A 15700-nucleotide genomic window follows, 5' to 3' on the forward strand; every position below is an offset into this window, starting at 1 on the left:
AGTGTGCTGCCTCCTGGTTTTGTGGAGAGGATTAAATGAAGATAGTTTATTCTAAGGGCAAAGCAGTATACTGTTTACTTAAAATTTTATTAAAACAAGGAGAAATATGGCCTTTTCAGAATTCCCTGGTTCTCTAGTCCAGAGTTCCACTCTGTACAAAAACTATCCTCTCCTCTCTGCCACATTTAGCTGCTGTCCTTGATTCTACTACTGTTCTTTGAAGCTGTTTCATTAGTTTTTTTAAAATAAAGATAAAAGGTGAACTATTTAAGTTACACATACCTCTTAGCCATTTGCAACTATCTATATAAGTCTGGATTTGGGCAGTACACCAACAAAACAAAGATTTAATTTTGGCAGTTGTGGCTGTGAGTCTGCAGGGTTATGCATAATCTCCTATTTCAAGCTGCTGTTTATCAAAATAATTAGCTAGTTGTTTTTCTTGATCCTTTTCAGAATAAGTGCCATTCATTGTTACTTATTTTTTAACTAATACGTTTTCTTTTTCCCTATCATGAGATTTGTTGACAGAAGTATCCAACTGCTGGATATAGGAAACTCATGTTATTTTTAAAAACTATGATAGTTATTTCACTATGCCATGGAGAATTTCAGCCTCAGTCATTCTTTTATTTGTATATTATACATTGTCAATTGTTTCCTGGGGAGAATTTTGCTCCTGCTGGCAGTATTTCCTGGGCTTGCCCCATCGTGGAAGAAAGAGGTATAGCAGGAGTAGGTCATGAGGCAACATCTCCTACCACATATCCCTGTTGAACTCAGCTGGAAGTAAATAAAAATAGAACATAAATACACATATCTCCCACTTTTAAAAAATTTACTTCATAGCACTTTGCTTTTACAAAAGACCTACATTAGTACCAGTTTTCACTAACTGAAAAAAAAAATCTGGAGATAGGTTTTGCTTTTATGAAAAAAAGTAACTTCATCGTCTTTTTATGCCATTTTGGCTTACAGGAGGTTTCATAGAAACACTGTACTTTCAGATAATGGGGGAAAACTATATAGATGGCATAATTAGGAAAATGTAAAATACAAGGTATGTGAACATTTTTTTACTTGATACTTATTAGTTGAATTCCTGTCTTATTGCAATACACTTTTCTTTTTCAAACTTTATTGAATAAAACTTTATGCAGAATAAAATGAATCCATTTAAGTGTACAGTCCAAAGAGTTCTAATATGTATATATGATGAGTTTAAATATAGTACACTCTGTCATCCCACAAAGTTCCTTTAGCTCCTAACATATTTTTCAATACTTTAATATTGAAAAGTAATTGAAGCATAAACTGATATTTCTCCAATTTTCTTTCATAAAGGAGTACCATTTTGAAATAGATGTCTGGGTTTTTTTTTTCCCCCTCAAGTCTTTATTGAGTTTGTTAGAGTATTGCTTCTGTTTTATGTTTTGGTTTTTTGGCCCTGAGGCATGTGGTATCTTAGCTCCCCAACCAGGCACCAAACCTGCACCCCCTGCATTGGAAGGAGAACTTTTTAACCACTGGACTGCCAGGGAAGTCCCCAGTGTCTGGGTTTTATAATAGTAAAATGCCCCAATCTTTCTCCCTTTTTTTTTTTTAATTTTTATTTTTACTTTATTTTACTTTACAATACTGTATTGGTTTTGCCATACATTGACATGAATCTACCACGGGTGTGCTTTTTTGGTTTACATTTTCCCCAAATAAAAAGCAGCAGAGGAATTATACCTTCTAAAGGTGTTAAAACATTATATTTCTACTTTTGTCATGTGTGAAATGTTTGTAATCATGGTCATTCATATATTTGAGAAAAGCTCTAATGCTGAAACTTTATGTTGTTTGGATTTCAGTCACCTCTGCTTTTTTCCTTTATCCATGTAACTAACATCTTTCTATTTTTATTAGTTCAGAACAGATCCTCACCAAATTCATGGTTGAGTAACTCCTTAAATAGATGACTCAGAGTTACATTTGAACCTAACGTTGGCTCTATATATAGATAGTTTTTAAGCACATGCTCTTCTTTCAGAACATTTTAACACCTCAGAAGATAAATATTATAAAGATCATTGAACTGATGACCTGTATCTTTATTAATATCTAATTAACAAGCTAAATGAATTATAGTCCTTCAATACTGATTAAGAACGACCTGGAGTTGTTTTAAATGCAAGTCCCTAGAAATAAATGATACTTAGCAAGCTCATCCTAATGAAGAATGCAAAGGGAGACAGCAGTCCTTTCAGTAATTGGCTTTGTTATAATTTACTGCTGATAGTTGTTGATAATACCTCAAATATAGTGTTGAATTTAGTTTAAATTTGGTATTCAACTGGCCAGGATGCTTTAATATATTTATTACACTTTCAGAACTCAAAATTCTTTGGGAAATATATTGCTAAAATCATTAATTTGTAAATGCTTAACATAGTTAAGGGGCTTCCCTGGTGGCTCAGTGGTAAAGTATCCGCCTGCCAATGCAAGAGGCACAGGTTTGATCTTTGGGTCAGGAAGATCCCGTGGAAAAGGAAATGGCAACCCACTCCAGTATTCTTGCCTGGGAAATCCCATGGACAGAGGAGCCTGGCAGGCTACAGTGCATGGGTTTCAAAGACTCGGACACAACTTAGCGACTAAACAACAGTGAAGTTGATATTGATTTCTAACTGATGTATCTGCCTATTTAAGAACAAATTTTGCACTAGTCAAACATTCTCAATTAATGGTATGCTGCTGCTTTTCTTCATGCACCTAACAGGTGAGATATTAGGCTGTAAGATTGTATTAAATGGGCAAGAATTCAAAGAAATTACAAGCTGCTTGCATTTCTCATTGTATGTGAAAAAAGATAATAAAAATGTGCTAGTAAAATGTGTAGAAGATCAAAGAAATAATGAGTTTCCCCTTAACTCAAATTGGTATGGGGGCCTGTCTAGGCCTCTGGTCATCCTCTAGTTGAGAAGGTCAATTTTCTTGATTTATAGGAAGATGGCCTCATTAAAGCCAGCCTGACCTATATTATTGCCAAAGGCAGCTGGGATCTTCAGTCTTCAAACTGGTTATTAGATAAAGGTGGAGCTCAGCAGCAGCATTTAACTTGGCTGCTATAATCTTTCCAAGATTCTGCTTGGATCCTTTTCTTAAAATACCACATGATCATTAATTTCAGCTCGCCAAGGAAAAAATGTTGAGTCAATAATGACTTTCATTTAGTTATTTTGTTATTAATATTGATTCAAACGAACACATTAATCCTTGTCCCAATTATTTTATGGCTAGATTAGAGCATTCTTTATGTGCAGTTGGAGCCTGGGTCAGCTCTGAATTTTAACTATTGAATTTCTAACACAACCTGGAAATTCTTTGGAAACAAGTGAGAATACTTAAGTATTTGTCAGTTAAAAATCAGTGTCTAATTTCTGATCATCACTGGTGACAGTGCAGCTGAAATAAAGCTGGTTCTGTAGCAGTCTTGATAGTTGATCAACCATATCAGTGTTACAACTGTTATATGATTGGATCTTGAGGGAACATATAAAAACTAGGTAGCCCCAGGAGCCATTGCTACTTCTGTGATCTCAGCAACCTAAGTATCTCACTGCACAGTTTTTTCCTCTGTAAAGTGAAACTAGACATATTTACCTCACAGGGTTATTACAACTATTAAATGAGGAATTATGGAGGAACACTTAAAAATCCCAGATACCGCACTGGATGGTCTAAGATCATTCAGTAAATTTTGAAGTGTCCACAGGGCTGCTATTCAGCAGATGTTGACTACCTTTTGAGTGTTTCGTAGATTCGACCAGATAAAATAATTAAAAGCTACTAAACAAGTAAAGATTGAAGGCAGAAAGTGAAGGGGATGAGAGAGGATGAGATGGTTGGATGGCATCGCCGACTTGATGGACATGAGTTTGAGCAAACTCCAGGAGTTGGTGATGGACAGGGAAGCCTGGCATGCTACAATCCATGGGGTTGCAAAGAGTCGGACATGACTGAGCAACTGAACTGAACTGAAACCAGTAAAGGGTTTGATTAACAATAGTGAAGAAATTCCGGATTTAGTCAGTAAGTGATGGATTTGGGTTACTAAAAGCTGTCGTTTCCTTCTGTGGAAGTGCTTTTTAAAAACACATCTGTTTGGAAAATCCCATGAACAGAGGAGCCTGGCAGGCTGCAGTCTATGGTGTCGCAAAGAGTCGGATACGACTGAGCAACTTCACTTCTGTTTGGAAATAGACTTACAGACATAGAAGAAAAATTTATGGTTACTAAAGGGGATAACAGGGTGCAGGGGGATGAGATAAATTAGGCGCTTGGGATTAGCAGATACACACTACTATATATAAAATAGATAACAGGGACCAACTGTATAGCACAGGGAACTATATTCAGTATGTTGTAATAGCGTATAATAGAAAAGAATCTGAAAAGAAATATATATATATATACACACATACATATATGTATAACTGAATCGCTTTGCTGTATGACTCTAACATAACATAAATTAACTATACTTCAGTTTTTTTTAATGTGTTTGAGTTTAGATTCTTTTTGGAATGACTGAATGACTTTACAAATGGCTGTGTAAGATATGCAGACAAACTCACAGTTGAGAGAGGATAAGAATTAAGTCAATCTATCCAGAGCTGCACCATTCCAGTTTGTTAGCCACTAGCCACATGCGGCTATTGAGCACTTGAAATGTGACTGCTCCTAGTTGCAATGTCCTATAAGAATAAAATACACTGGCTCTTAAAGACTTAGTACACAAAGAGAATGTAACATATTTCATTAATACTTTTTCATGTGACTATATGTTGCAACAATAATACTTTGGATATATTGGATTGCATCAGTTCAGTTCAGTTCAGTCGCTCAGTCGTGTCCAACTCTTTGCGACCCCATGAATCGCAGCACGCCAGGCCTCCCTGTCCGTCACCAACTCCCGGAGTTCACTCAGACTCACATCCATCGAGTCAGTGATGCCATCCAGCCATCTCATCCTCTGTCGTCCCCTTCTCCTCCTGCCCCCAATCCCTCCCAGCATCAAAGTCTTTTCCAATGAGTCAACTCTCCGCATGAGGTGGCCAAAATACTGGAGTTTCATCTTCAGCATCATTCCTTCCAAAGAAATCCCAGGGCTGATCTCCTTCAGAATGGACTGGTTGGATCTCCTTGCAGTCCAAGGGACTCTCAAGAGTCTTCTCCAACACCACAGTTCAAAAGCATCATAGACTCTGTTAAATTTCACCTTCTTTTTAATGTGGCCACTGAAAAAATCTTAATTGTGTGTGAAGTTTGCATTGTATTTCTTTTGGATGATGCTAAACTAAAACCTTACTGAATGATTCTGAGAAAGCTAACTCTTAAATTTGACCTTTAAAGCTCAGACATTGAGAATGAGATCGCCATTCCAGTGCTAAGAATGTCAGAGAGCATTCCTTTCTTCAGTCACATTGGTAAATACCCAACTTATTTTTGACCCATGGTCAAATTAGCTTGCTGCAGAGTCGTGGGGCTCTGAAAGCAGCATCTGACTTTTAAAAAGTAGTATGAAAAATTCTCCTTTTCCAACAACAATTAATAGTATTATAACAATGAATGCTACATACTTTTCATACTTCTTAAAACAAACCACCTGAAACAGGTTTCCTAAATAACTCTCCCTTATTTGAGGGGCAGACTGAAAAGTAGACCCAGGAGGACATAGTTGTTCTACTGTTATTGGATAGCCTGAACTTATTATGCCATATAGTGGGTTAATTCAGTTTAAGTGTGTTTCTCCAGTTTTGGTCAGAATATCAAATATCACTTTCCGTATTACTAGTGGCCCCTTTTAAAAGAAAATAAATTGATAAAATATAGGCACATAATTAAATATAGGGACACTAAACATAGAAGTAGATTCTTCCTTAAATCTTTAAAAATTTCCCTGCAAAATGAAAAAATACAAGGCAGAGTGGAGGAGTTCTCAGTCATGAAAGATAAAGTAGATCTTCAAAGCACCATGGTAACCCTGGGTCAGGTCACTCAAAGGAATGTTCTAAGCTAGTATCTCTGAGCAGTCAGATAATTACAATTTCAAATCATATTATTATCACCTACTTTCAAATTCCTTCCTACTCTACTTCATGAGCTGATTTGTAGGAAAATACTCTTTTTTAGTTTGCTATATCAGCAAGGAATTAATAACAGTCTTTAATTCACACTCACATCTAAACAGATATTTTTAGCTTCTTGGAATCTATAGCTTGAATGCATAGATGGTGCATTTGTGTTTTGTAAACTGTGATTTTTCTTTTCAGGCTATTTAATACACCCATTTAATTGATACTTGAATTATGGAAAATGGTGCCTAGTTATCCTAGATATAAGCCATATTTTGTATCATTGCCCTTATAATTTCAATATGTTTTTATGTTGTTAGTTTTGTTCTGCTCAATCATTGTTTTAGTCCCTGAAATGTCAGAAGATAAGCGCTAAGTCATGTCCGACTCTTGCGGTCCCATGAACTGTAGCCTGCCAGGCTCCTCTGTCCATGGGATTCTCCAGGCAAGAATATTGGAGTGGGTTGCCATTTCCTTCTCCAGGGGAACTTCCCAACCCAGGAACTGAACCCAGGTCTCCCACATTGCAGGCAGATGCTTTACTGACAGGTCCAGTGACATTTAAAGTGTTTTAATCTTTGAAGACAGGGTCCCCAGCAAACCTGCCTTTATTTTTGAGGGTGGATTAGAAGAGACTAGACCATAAGCATTTTCAGCCATATACCAAAGGAGACGTGTGTGTCAAATGGAGAGGTCTTTAGAGCATCTGTTTCTTCTATGATCTTTCAGTATAACAAGTGTGGCACATGTCAAATGTTGAATACAGAGGCTGAAACACATTGCAGTTACATGAAAGGGGCAACATTTAAAGTAAATGGAAAACAGGAGAAAAAACCCACTTTTGTTGTGGCAAACACTCCATTTACTTCTTGACTCTGATGTCAGAGCATTGAATAGAATCAGACTTTGATCAGAATAGAAAGAAGTGGAAAGAGAAACTAAGGTGAAAGGAGAAGGTATGAAAAGGGTCACTTCTAATAAAATGAAAAGCTGGAGATAAACATTAAACCAGTACTAGAACTCCTAAGCTTTTCATAGAATCAGAAGGCAGAATAATCTTAAAGGGAGAGAAAAAAGTCTGCAGGCATCTGATTTATATTGTCTGGCTTCAGCCTGGTCCTCTAGTGCACTTGTCAAAAGTCTTCCTCGTAGTTATGACTCCCCAGCGCAAAAAGCCACACCTTACTCACACCTGTCCTCTCCTGGAGATAGAGGCCATGTTTCATGTGTATCTCATCTCTTTCTCCACAATGAACACCGAACCACCTTAACCCCTTCAGCCCCACACTGTTGCACTCCACACAGTCCTTTCCCATCTGTTTTCTCATTAGAATCTTGCCACTGCCCTCTGAAGTTGTAGACCATGCAGGTCCTGCGTCATATCACCGTCCCCATTTCATTTGCCATAAGGAAAGCATTTATAGAGGTTAGCAGTCAGCTGGCAATAGTAATGACAGAGTCTGGACCAGCACCAAGTTTTCTGACTCCAGATCCTAAGGGATTTTCATCACTGACGGTTAAAAATGCAGTGTTCTCTTTAAAACAACAGCAAAAACAGACCAAAAAAAAAAAAAATCAAACTTTCTTTGACCCTGCTATTCCTTTCCTACTACCAGGATCATGTCTAAACCCAGCCTGGCATCGTGGAAGGACTGACTTTGGAGTTAGGCCAGGGCTCAAAACCAACCCCTTGTAATCGCTGTGTGATCCTGAACAGGTTTCAAAATCCCAGTTTCCTCATCTCTAAAATACTTATCTTGCAGGCTTGTTGGGACATTAAATGACAATAATCATATTGAGTACTTAGACCAGTGAGAGAGGTGATCAGTCTAAATTTGTTATATCATCATTGTCTGCATCCTGAGTTTGAATCTGACCTTTCCACGGAATTTGATCTTACTCAGAACATTTATGGCCTTTTCCTGGTTGAATCTTTCTTACAGCCTTTTCTCAGCCTTCTCTTAAGTTTTGCTCTTGTTTAGTCAGTAATTCGTGTCTGACTCTTTGCAACCCCATGGACTGTAGTCTGCCAGGCTCCTCTGTCCATGGGATTTCTCAGGCAAGAATATTGAAGTAGGTTGCCATTTCCTTCTCCAGGGGATCTTCCCAACCTAGGGATCGAACCCACATCTGCAGCCTTGGCAGGAGGCACCAGGGAAGCTCCCTTCTCTTACTACTTATGCCTTACTTTCCCCATTTTCTTGAGTTTCTTAATATTGTATTATTGATTCTTCCTTTTTTGGTGGCTTCTCTTTTGTATTCTTTACTGACTTCTTTTCCTTATTTATACCTTCTGTGAATCCTCTAAGTTTCCTTCTGTGGCCATTGCTCTTGTTGCTAAGACTAAGTTGAGTTAACAAACCAGAGAGGAGATAATGTTATCTCTCTGCTTTGTGCAGTATATCCTTAACCTTGGTTCTTTTACCTATCTCCCTTCTACTTCCAAATATAAAAATGTCACATTGGATTTTATTCATCTCCAAGCAGGTGAAACTCCAAGCAGGTGAAACACAGGAAGGCTTTAATTATCTTGTTCCATGTAGACATGACTAGTGACACTTACGCCCAAACTATTTTTGTGTGATGGTGATGATCATGACGATGAGGATATTAACACTTTTATCTTTCAAAGAGTATTGTGTAACTTACACAGCAGTCTTTCCTACATTATCTGAATTTGTTTTTCAAAATAACATTGTGAAGATAGTGTCTTGAATTATCCAACACATTTTATAGATGATGTAAAGTAAGTTCCAACTTTGATATTGAGAGTAGTGCCTTTTCTGTTTACCTTTACTGTTTTGTTTTGTTTTGTTTTGCCTTCTATTCATGTAACTTCCCTGATGTGTGTCTATAAATGCTAGATTTTAGGCTAAGGAATAAACATCATATCCTTAGGCAATTTAAGGAAACCTCAGAAAAGTAAAATTCAAGACAGCAAATTGAGTTGTTTATTAGCTGATCAAGAAAGAGTTATACATTTTGAAACCTGTTTACAAGAGTTTGGGTTAAGTATTTAGTTGTGTTATTTATATTTCTTAATAATAGCTGACTTGTATATTGATTTAAGCTGGCAAAAATATTAAAAAGTTATATTGACAAAGATGTCAAAGGGCAAAAAGTTAAGCTTTGTTTGAATGGGGGATTTCATCTCTATAGTTAGAGAAGTCTTCATGTTACCATAGATCCCATCCATTCATTCATCATTCACTCGAATTGTCTTTTGAATTCTGCCTAACAAGATGTTCTGTGCTTGTTTTTCAGATCTAAAGCGAGAAGCCAGTATCTGTCATATGCTGAAACATCCCCACATTGTAGAATTATTGGAGACATATAGCTCAGATGGAATGCTTTACATGGTTTTTGAATTGTGAGTGTGCATTTTATTTTCTTAAGCATTAGCTTTAGGCGATGTTCATCTTAGATAATGCTGACACTTTTTTAAAATCTCAAAATAGTTGTGAACACATCTGTTCAGAACGACCTGAAGTAATAAGAATAAAAGGAACCTCTCACTGTAAGGTTCACAGTGGCTAAGGGCATGTTTGGTTACCTCACATTTTTAGCATACTTTAGAGAAGTGGAAAACGGAGGAGATGGAGTTCAGAAGAATAGGAGGTCCCAAAGATACTATTCTGACTACAGGAGTCTTAGTGAAAAGGATTGAGTTGAGAGTAGAGGCCTCCATGTTGCAAGCCTCTCCATGGTGGTGAAGTCGCTCAGTCATGTCCAGCTCTTTGCATCCTCACGGACTGTAACCTGCCAGGCTCCTCTGTCCATGGGATTCTCCGGGCATTAGAATACTGGACTGGGTTGCCATTTCCTTCTCCAAGGGATCTTCCTGACCCAGGGTTTGAACCCAGGTCTGCTGCATTGCAAGCAGATTCTTTACCAGCTGAGCCATGAGGGAAGCCCCGAGCAAGCCTCTCTAAGCAACTAAAAACAAGTACTAACAGACTTCCTCTTTTAATGCAGTCACCATATTGGCAAGGAATATTCTGTAGATAACAGTAAGTCTTGATTTGAGGAGCCACTCAACATGATTCTCACAAAAATTTTGTCAGTAAGATGGAGAAATGTGGCCTAAGGGTAGTACAATTGGGTAGTTTCATAGCTGGTTGGATGATTATGTCCAAAGAGACTGCATCAAGCCTTATGGGGTGGCATACTATTCAAAATTTTAATCAGTGACTTTGATTAGGGTCTCTCACAAGGTGGTAATCCAGGGATTTTCCAGGGTCAAAGTCATTTTAAGGCTCTGTTGGGGATGGATCTGCTTCCAAGCTCACTCACATGGTTGTTGGAAGTATGCTATCAGACTGAGGGCCTGAGTGTCTCATGAGCTGTTGGCCCAAGGCCTCCCTAGGTTCCTCATCACTGGGTTTCTCCCTAGAGTGGTTCCATGGCAGCTGGCTTCATCAGGGTCAGTCAACAAGCAAGACCACAAAAGTAGGAAGCAGACAGAAGTCAGTTTTGTAACCTTCTCTCTGAAATCACACACCATCACTTCTGCCATAGTCTATTGGTTAGAAATAACTCACTAGATCCAGTCCACACCCAACAGGAGAGGATTACACCAGGTTGTGAAGACCTGGAGGTGGTGATCACTGGAAGCTTTGTCAGAAGCTGCCCTCTCCAGGAGCTAGCTAATCAAGTGAATATCTAGACCAAATTTTAAACTATTTTACAAGGTCATAGCAAAGAAGCTAAAACAAAGAAGGTGAAATTTAAGACCAATTAATATAAACTCATTCATTCACGTATATAAGTGCAAGATCACTGTGAATTTAGGTGTAACTGCTTATGTGAAAAAGATGTCAGCAGTTTAGTTAGTTGTTGCAACAGCTTTAAAAAGCCCTGGATGGAAGCTTTGGGTACATTAAGTAGATGTATATGCTATGCAGAACCAAGCCCCAGCCCCAGTGTGTTATATCAGTATATTGCCCATTCTCCCTAGAGTGTTCCTAATAAGCAAGACACTGGCATGCTTCTGGAATGGGATCGCCTGAGTGGGAAAGAGCCTAGAAATTCCATCATAGTGACACAGCCTGCGAAGTTTTTGTTGGCAAACCTGCTAAAAGATGTTTGAAAACTATGTGCTTCCAGACATAGCTTTCAGTTGATTAAAAACTTTTATTGTGAGGATGCAATTCTTAGTCAATTGCATGTTTTTAAAAAATGCGTTCTCTTCAAAACCCTGGCACTATACCTTTAGCTCATTCAATGTATGGAAAATGTCTGCTCTGTGACCGAAATGGCAGAGCTAGCCATCATCGTCAAACTCATCACCCAAATCAGGCTCAGTTTCTCTCAGAAGAACAAATCAGACTTCATTTTTCAAATAAAGTTAAAGTGTTGATAGACATCACTGTGACAGCCAGATATCTTACTATTGATGTCTAATTCTAAACTAGATAAGGCTTTGCCGTGAATATATTGCCTGGATGAAATAAGGTGGCTCTCCCCGTCCTTTCCAAAGCAGTTTTGCTCTCACAGATCACAAGCTTTGCGTTCCCTAATTGTCTCTTTGAAGTTAGGCAGGTTTTTCAGCCCAGGTAAGTGGTTGGTCTTTGAGATGGGTGCTTCTGAGTGGAGACACAAAAGGAAAATCAGCAGACCACAGGCTTGTTTTCAGACAGACCCGATCATGGCAAATGTAACTATGGCTTCAGTTCAGTTCAGTTCAGTCACTCAGTCGTGTACGACTCTTTGTGACCCCATGAATCGCAGCACGCCAGGCCTCCCTGTTCATCACCATCTCCCGGAGTTCACTCAGACTCACATCCATCGAGTCAGTGATGCCATCCAGCCATCTCATCCTCTGTCGTCCCCTTCTCCTCCTGCCCCCAATCCCTCCCAGCATCAGAGTCTTTTCCAATAAGTCAACTCTTCGCATGAGGTGGCCAAAGTACTGGAATTTCAGCTTTAGCATCAGTCCTTCCAGTGAACACCCAGGACTGGTCTCCTTTAGGATGGACAGGTTGGATCTCCTTGCAGTCCAAGGAACTCTCAAGGGTCTTCTCCAACACCACAGTTCAAAAGCATCAATTTTTCAGCACTCAGCTTTCTTCACAGTCCAACTCTCACATCCATACATAACCAGAGGGAAAACCATAGCCTTGACTAGACGGACCTTTATTGGCAAAGTAATGTCTCTGCTTTTGAATATGCTATCTAAGTTGGTCATAACTTTCCTTCCAAGGAGTAAGCGTCTTTTAATTTCATGGCTGCAGTAACCATCTGCAGTGATTTGGGAGCCCCCAAAAATAAAGTCTGACACTGTTTCCACTGTTTGCCCATCTATTTCCCATGAAGTGATGGGACCAGATGCCATGAACTTCGTTTTCTGAATGTTGAGCTTTAAGCCAACTTTTTCACTCTCTACTTTCACTTTCATCAAGAGGCTTTTTAGTTCCTCTTTACTTTCTGCCATAAGGGTGGTGTCATCTGCATATCTGAGGTTATTGATACTTCTCCCAGCAATCTTGATTCCCACTTGTGCTTCTTCCAGCCCAGCATTTCTCATGATGTACTCTGCATATAAGTTAAATAAGCAGGGTGACTGACAGTATACAGCCCTGATGTACTCCTTTTCCTATTTGGCTTAAATGACTTAAAAATATCCTGATATGTGTGTCCCCTGAAAACGCTTTGAGTACTCCCAGAAATACCTAAGCCCCACTTTGAGGACCATTTGGCCTGGAAGAGCTATTGAAAAGACTAAAAAAATTTAGTTACCCAGGAATCTATTCATTTTTATTTTACTGCAAAAAGAGTCCCCAGATCATAAAACCGTACTGGATCATAATGGATGTCTTTAGTGCTTTGAAAGATCATCAAGTATAAGAGGATTCTGTGATTATTCAGTGTAGGGTGAGGAATTATAACTAGAATCAATAGGTGGCAGGTAGATTCCACCTGTAAGCAAGAAAGCCCTCTTTAATGATTAGACTAATTCCATGAATGAAGCAGCTATTTCACTGAGTCTGCCATTCCTCACTAGAAATGCTCAAGCTAAACCTGGATCCATCCAGGTGTCCTGAAGAAAAGGTTTTAATTTTGGACTACATAGGGGCTTTAACGTCCCTTCCAATTTTAACATATTGTAATTCTCTTTTTTATTTTATTCTTTATTCAAGAAATTTGTTTCTGTCCGTACTCTTTTATTCACTAAGAAAACTAGACAACAGATTTTGCCATTTACTATAAAGTAGCAAGCACAGAAAGCAAAATTGTAAAATTCACCTAAATTTCACATTTGCTATCTGTTTCAAAGGGGTCTAAGCGACAGTATAGTACAGAGAAGATGGCCCTTGGTGTCATAAAACTTTGGTTAGTATCCCACCTCCATCATTTTACCTAATTCTGTGACTTTGACCAAGTCTTTTTAAAATCTTCATAAGATTATGAAAACTAGATGAGAGATCAGTGTTCATTCACCTTATAAGATGGTGACTTGCTCTACAATGATAAAGTATTGTTTCCCGTGGATTTAACAGGTTAGTTTTAGTTTCACAATGTTGAATTATATGGGATTTTATATAGCTATATTTTGTATGATTCAGTTGTGATTAGATGGCTATGCATTAAGAACAAGACCTCATTGAAGTTACATAGTTACCAGCCACATAATGTCACTGTTAAGCCAAATAACTAGAATATAGCTTCCTAGTTTTTAACCTTTTATTTTGGAAGTTTTCAAATAGAAAGGAAATAATATAAGGAACCTCTGTGTGCCTGTCACTGGGCTTCAGTAGTTATCAATATTTTGCCATTCTTATTCTGTCTATCCTTTACTGTTGTCTTTTTTTCTTGGCAATTTCTAAATATCATTTCACCTATAAATACTCTGTTTGTATTTATAGATAAGGACTCTATTTGTGTGTCTCTGTGTATGTATAAAACACTATTATCATATCTAGCAGACTCAACAACTCCTTAGTATCATGTCATATTCAGTTAATGTTGCTTTCCTTGATTGAACATGAATTTTTAAAGGATCTGTTTCTCAATTTAGAATTGTTCTATTAGCCCTAGGGATCTGGAAGTAAATTATAAGTTCACAGTTAAAATAACTTAGTTATTTCTCAGAAGGGCTAGAAACAAAATAGAAATATAAAATTGTTCTTTTGTATCATTCTTTTTTTATAAATTCACCTCAACAGTCATCTTTGCCCTGTTTTTTGCATTCCCTTTGATCCCCTCAGTTTAAAACAAATGAACAAACCCAAACCATTCATTACTATAAGATTTAAAGTCCTGTGGATCAAAGAGCAAAGCATAAGTTTGTGCGTGCCTCCACCTACTGGCTAGATAAGAGATTGCTCACATAGCTACTATGTGTTATAGACAGGGCTACACTAGAATTTTTCTGGCAATAGATCTGATGACCCTTAGTATTCAGGTCTCTTTGCTCAGGTTATGGGTTATCTAGATCTTTTCCAGTTTTCTGACATGACACTGATACAGAGTAGACAGAGAAAGAGAAAGCAAATGAAATAAGGTCAGTTGACTTTGCTATTTGTTGGCTACTTGGAAATAGTTCTGATAATTTTGATGGAGAAAAGGCTAGAGCAAGCAAATATATTTGGGTTACTGGTGACTTTCTAGGTATGGTATCCATATCTTTGTTTGCCACAGACTGTCTATAACCAACTCTCCCCTTTTTTCCCCTAAACTGAAGTCACAACATTACATGGCTCAATCTTGTTGCTTCTCAAGTTAGCAAATCCTTAGAACTAGTTGATATAAATGATTTATTTATAAGACTGAAGCATACTTAAATACAGAGACAGAACCAGAATTTCACTGCTGGAAAAGATTAGAGCAGTAGATTTCAAACTTTGGCATTGGAAAATCCTGAGTAGAGCTTGTTAAACCAGGATTACCACGCCCCACCCCCTAGATATTCAGTGTCAACAAATGTGGGTCCTGAAGCGAGAGGTCAAGAGATGATTGACTTTTAAAGTAAGGGTAATACTATTCAGAGACCATGTTGTCATTATCCCCAACACACACAGTAGTTTGTTAGAAATCTGCATGTGTTTACACTATATCCATGAGTTCCAGACTACAGTTAAGTTAGAACTTGCCTGTAGCAGTTTGCAATTGTTTTCAGCAAAATAAACATTTTAAAACATAGGTTCAGCTTTGAAGACAGGGCTGTGTCATGCCACCCCCCCCACCTTAAAATTAAATGTGTATGTGTGGCTGAGTCCCTTCGCTGTTCACCTGAAACTATCACAACATTGTTAATCGGTTATATCCCGATATAAAATAAAAAGTTAAAAAATGAGTAAATAAATATTGTTCCTTTCCCCCCAAAAATTAAACGTTTATTTCTAAGTCACACATCAGGGCTTATGTTTAGTAGCATCTGATACTTGAGTTAAGCTGTAAATCCTAAATTGGCTGGCCAAGAAATTTTAATTACCTTATTATAGAATGATTACATATACCACAGGGAGACTTACAGTAATTAAAAACGGATTTAAAACACATCTGACATGGAGACAATAGTTTGTATCTTTTAAAATAATATTAAGTGTTTGTATTTTTGAAGTTCACAAAGGAGGTAG

The 15700-nt window shown here is 37.9% G+C and overlaps 1 protein-coding gene across 1 annotated transcript in view; it reads left to right on the forward strand.

The window, feature by feature from the left end:
* CASK (calcium/calmodulin dependent serine protein kinase) overlaps window positions 1-15700 on the forward strand; it is a 377556-nt gene that overhangs the window by 135613 nt on the left and 226243 nt on the right. Inside the window, exon 3 of the mRNA XM_052662816.1 lies at window positions 9387-9492. Coding sequence (XP_052518776.1) covers window positions 9387-9492 — 106 coding nt within the window. The remainder of the gene's footprint in view (window positions 1-9386; window positions 9493-15700) is intronic.

This window comes from Budorcas taxicolor, chromosome X, assembly GCF_023091745.1.
Source record: "Budorcas taxicolor isolate Tak-1 chromosome X, Takin1.1, whole genome shotgun sequence".
NCBI classification, from domain to species: Eukaryota; Metazoa; Chordata; class Mammalia; order Artiodactyla; family Bovidae; genus Budorcas; species Budorcas taxicolor.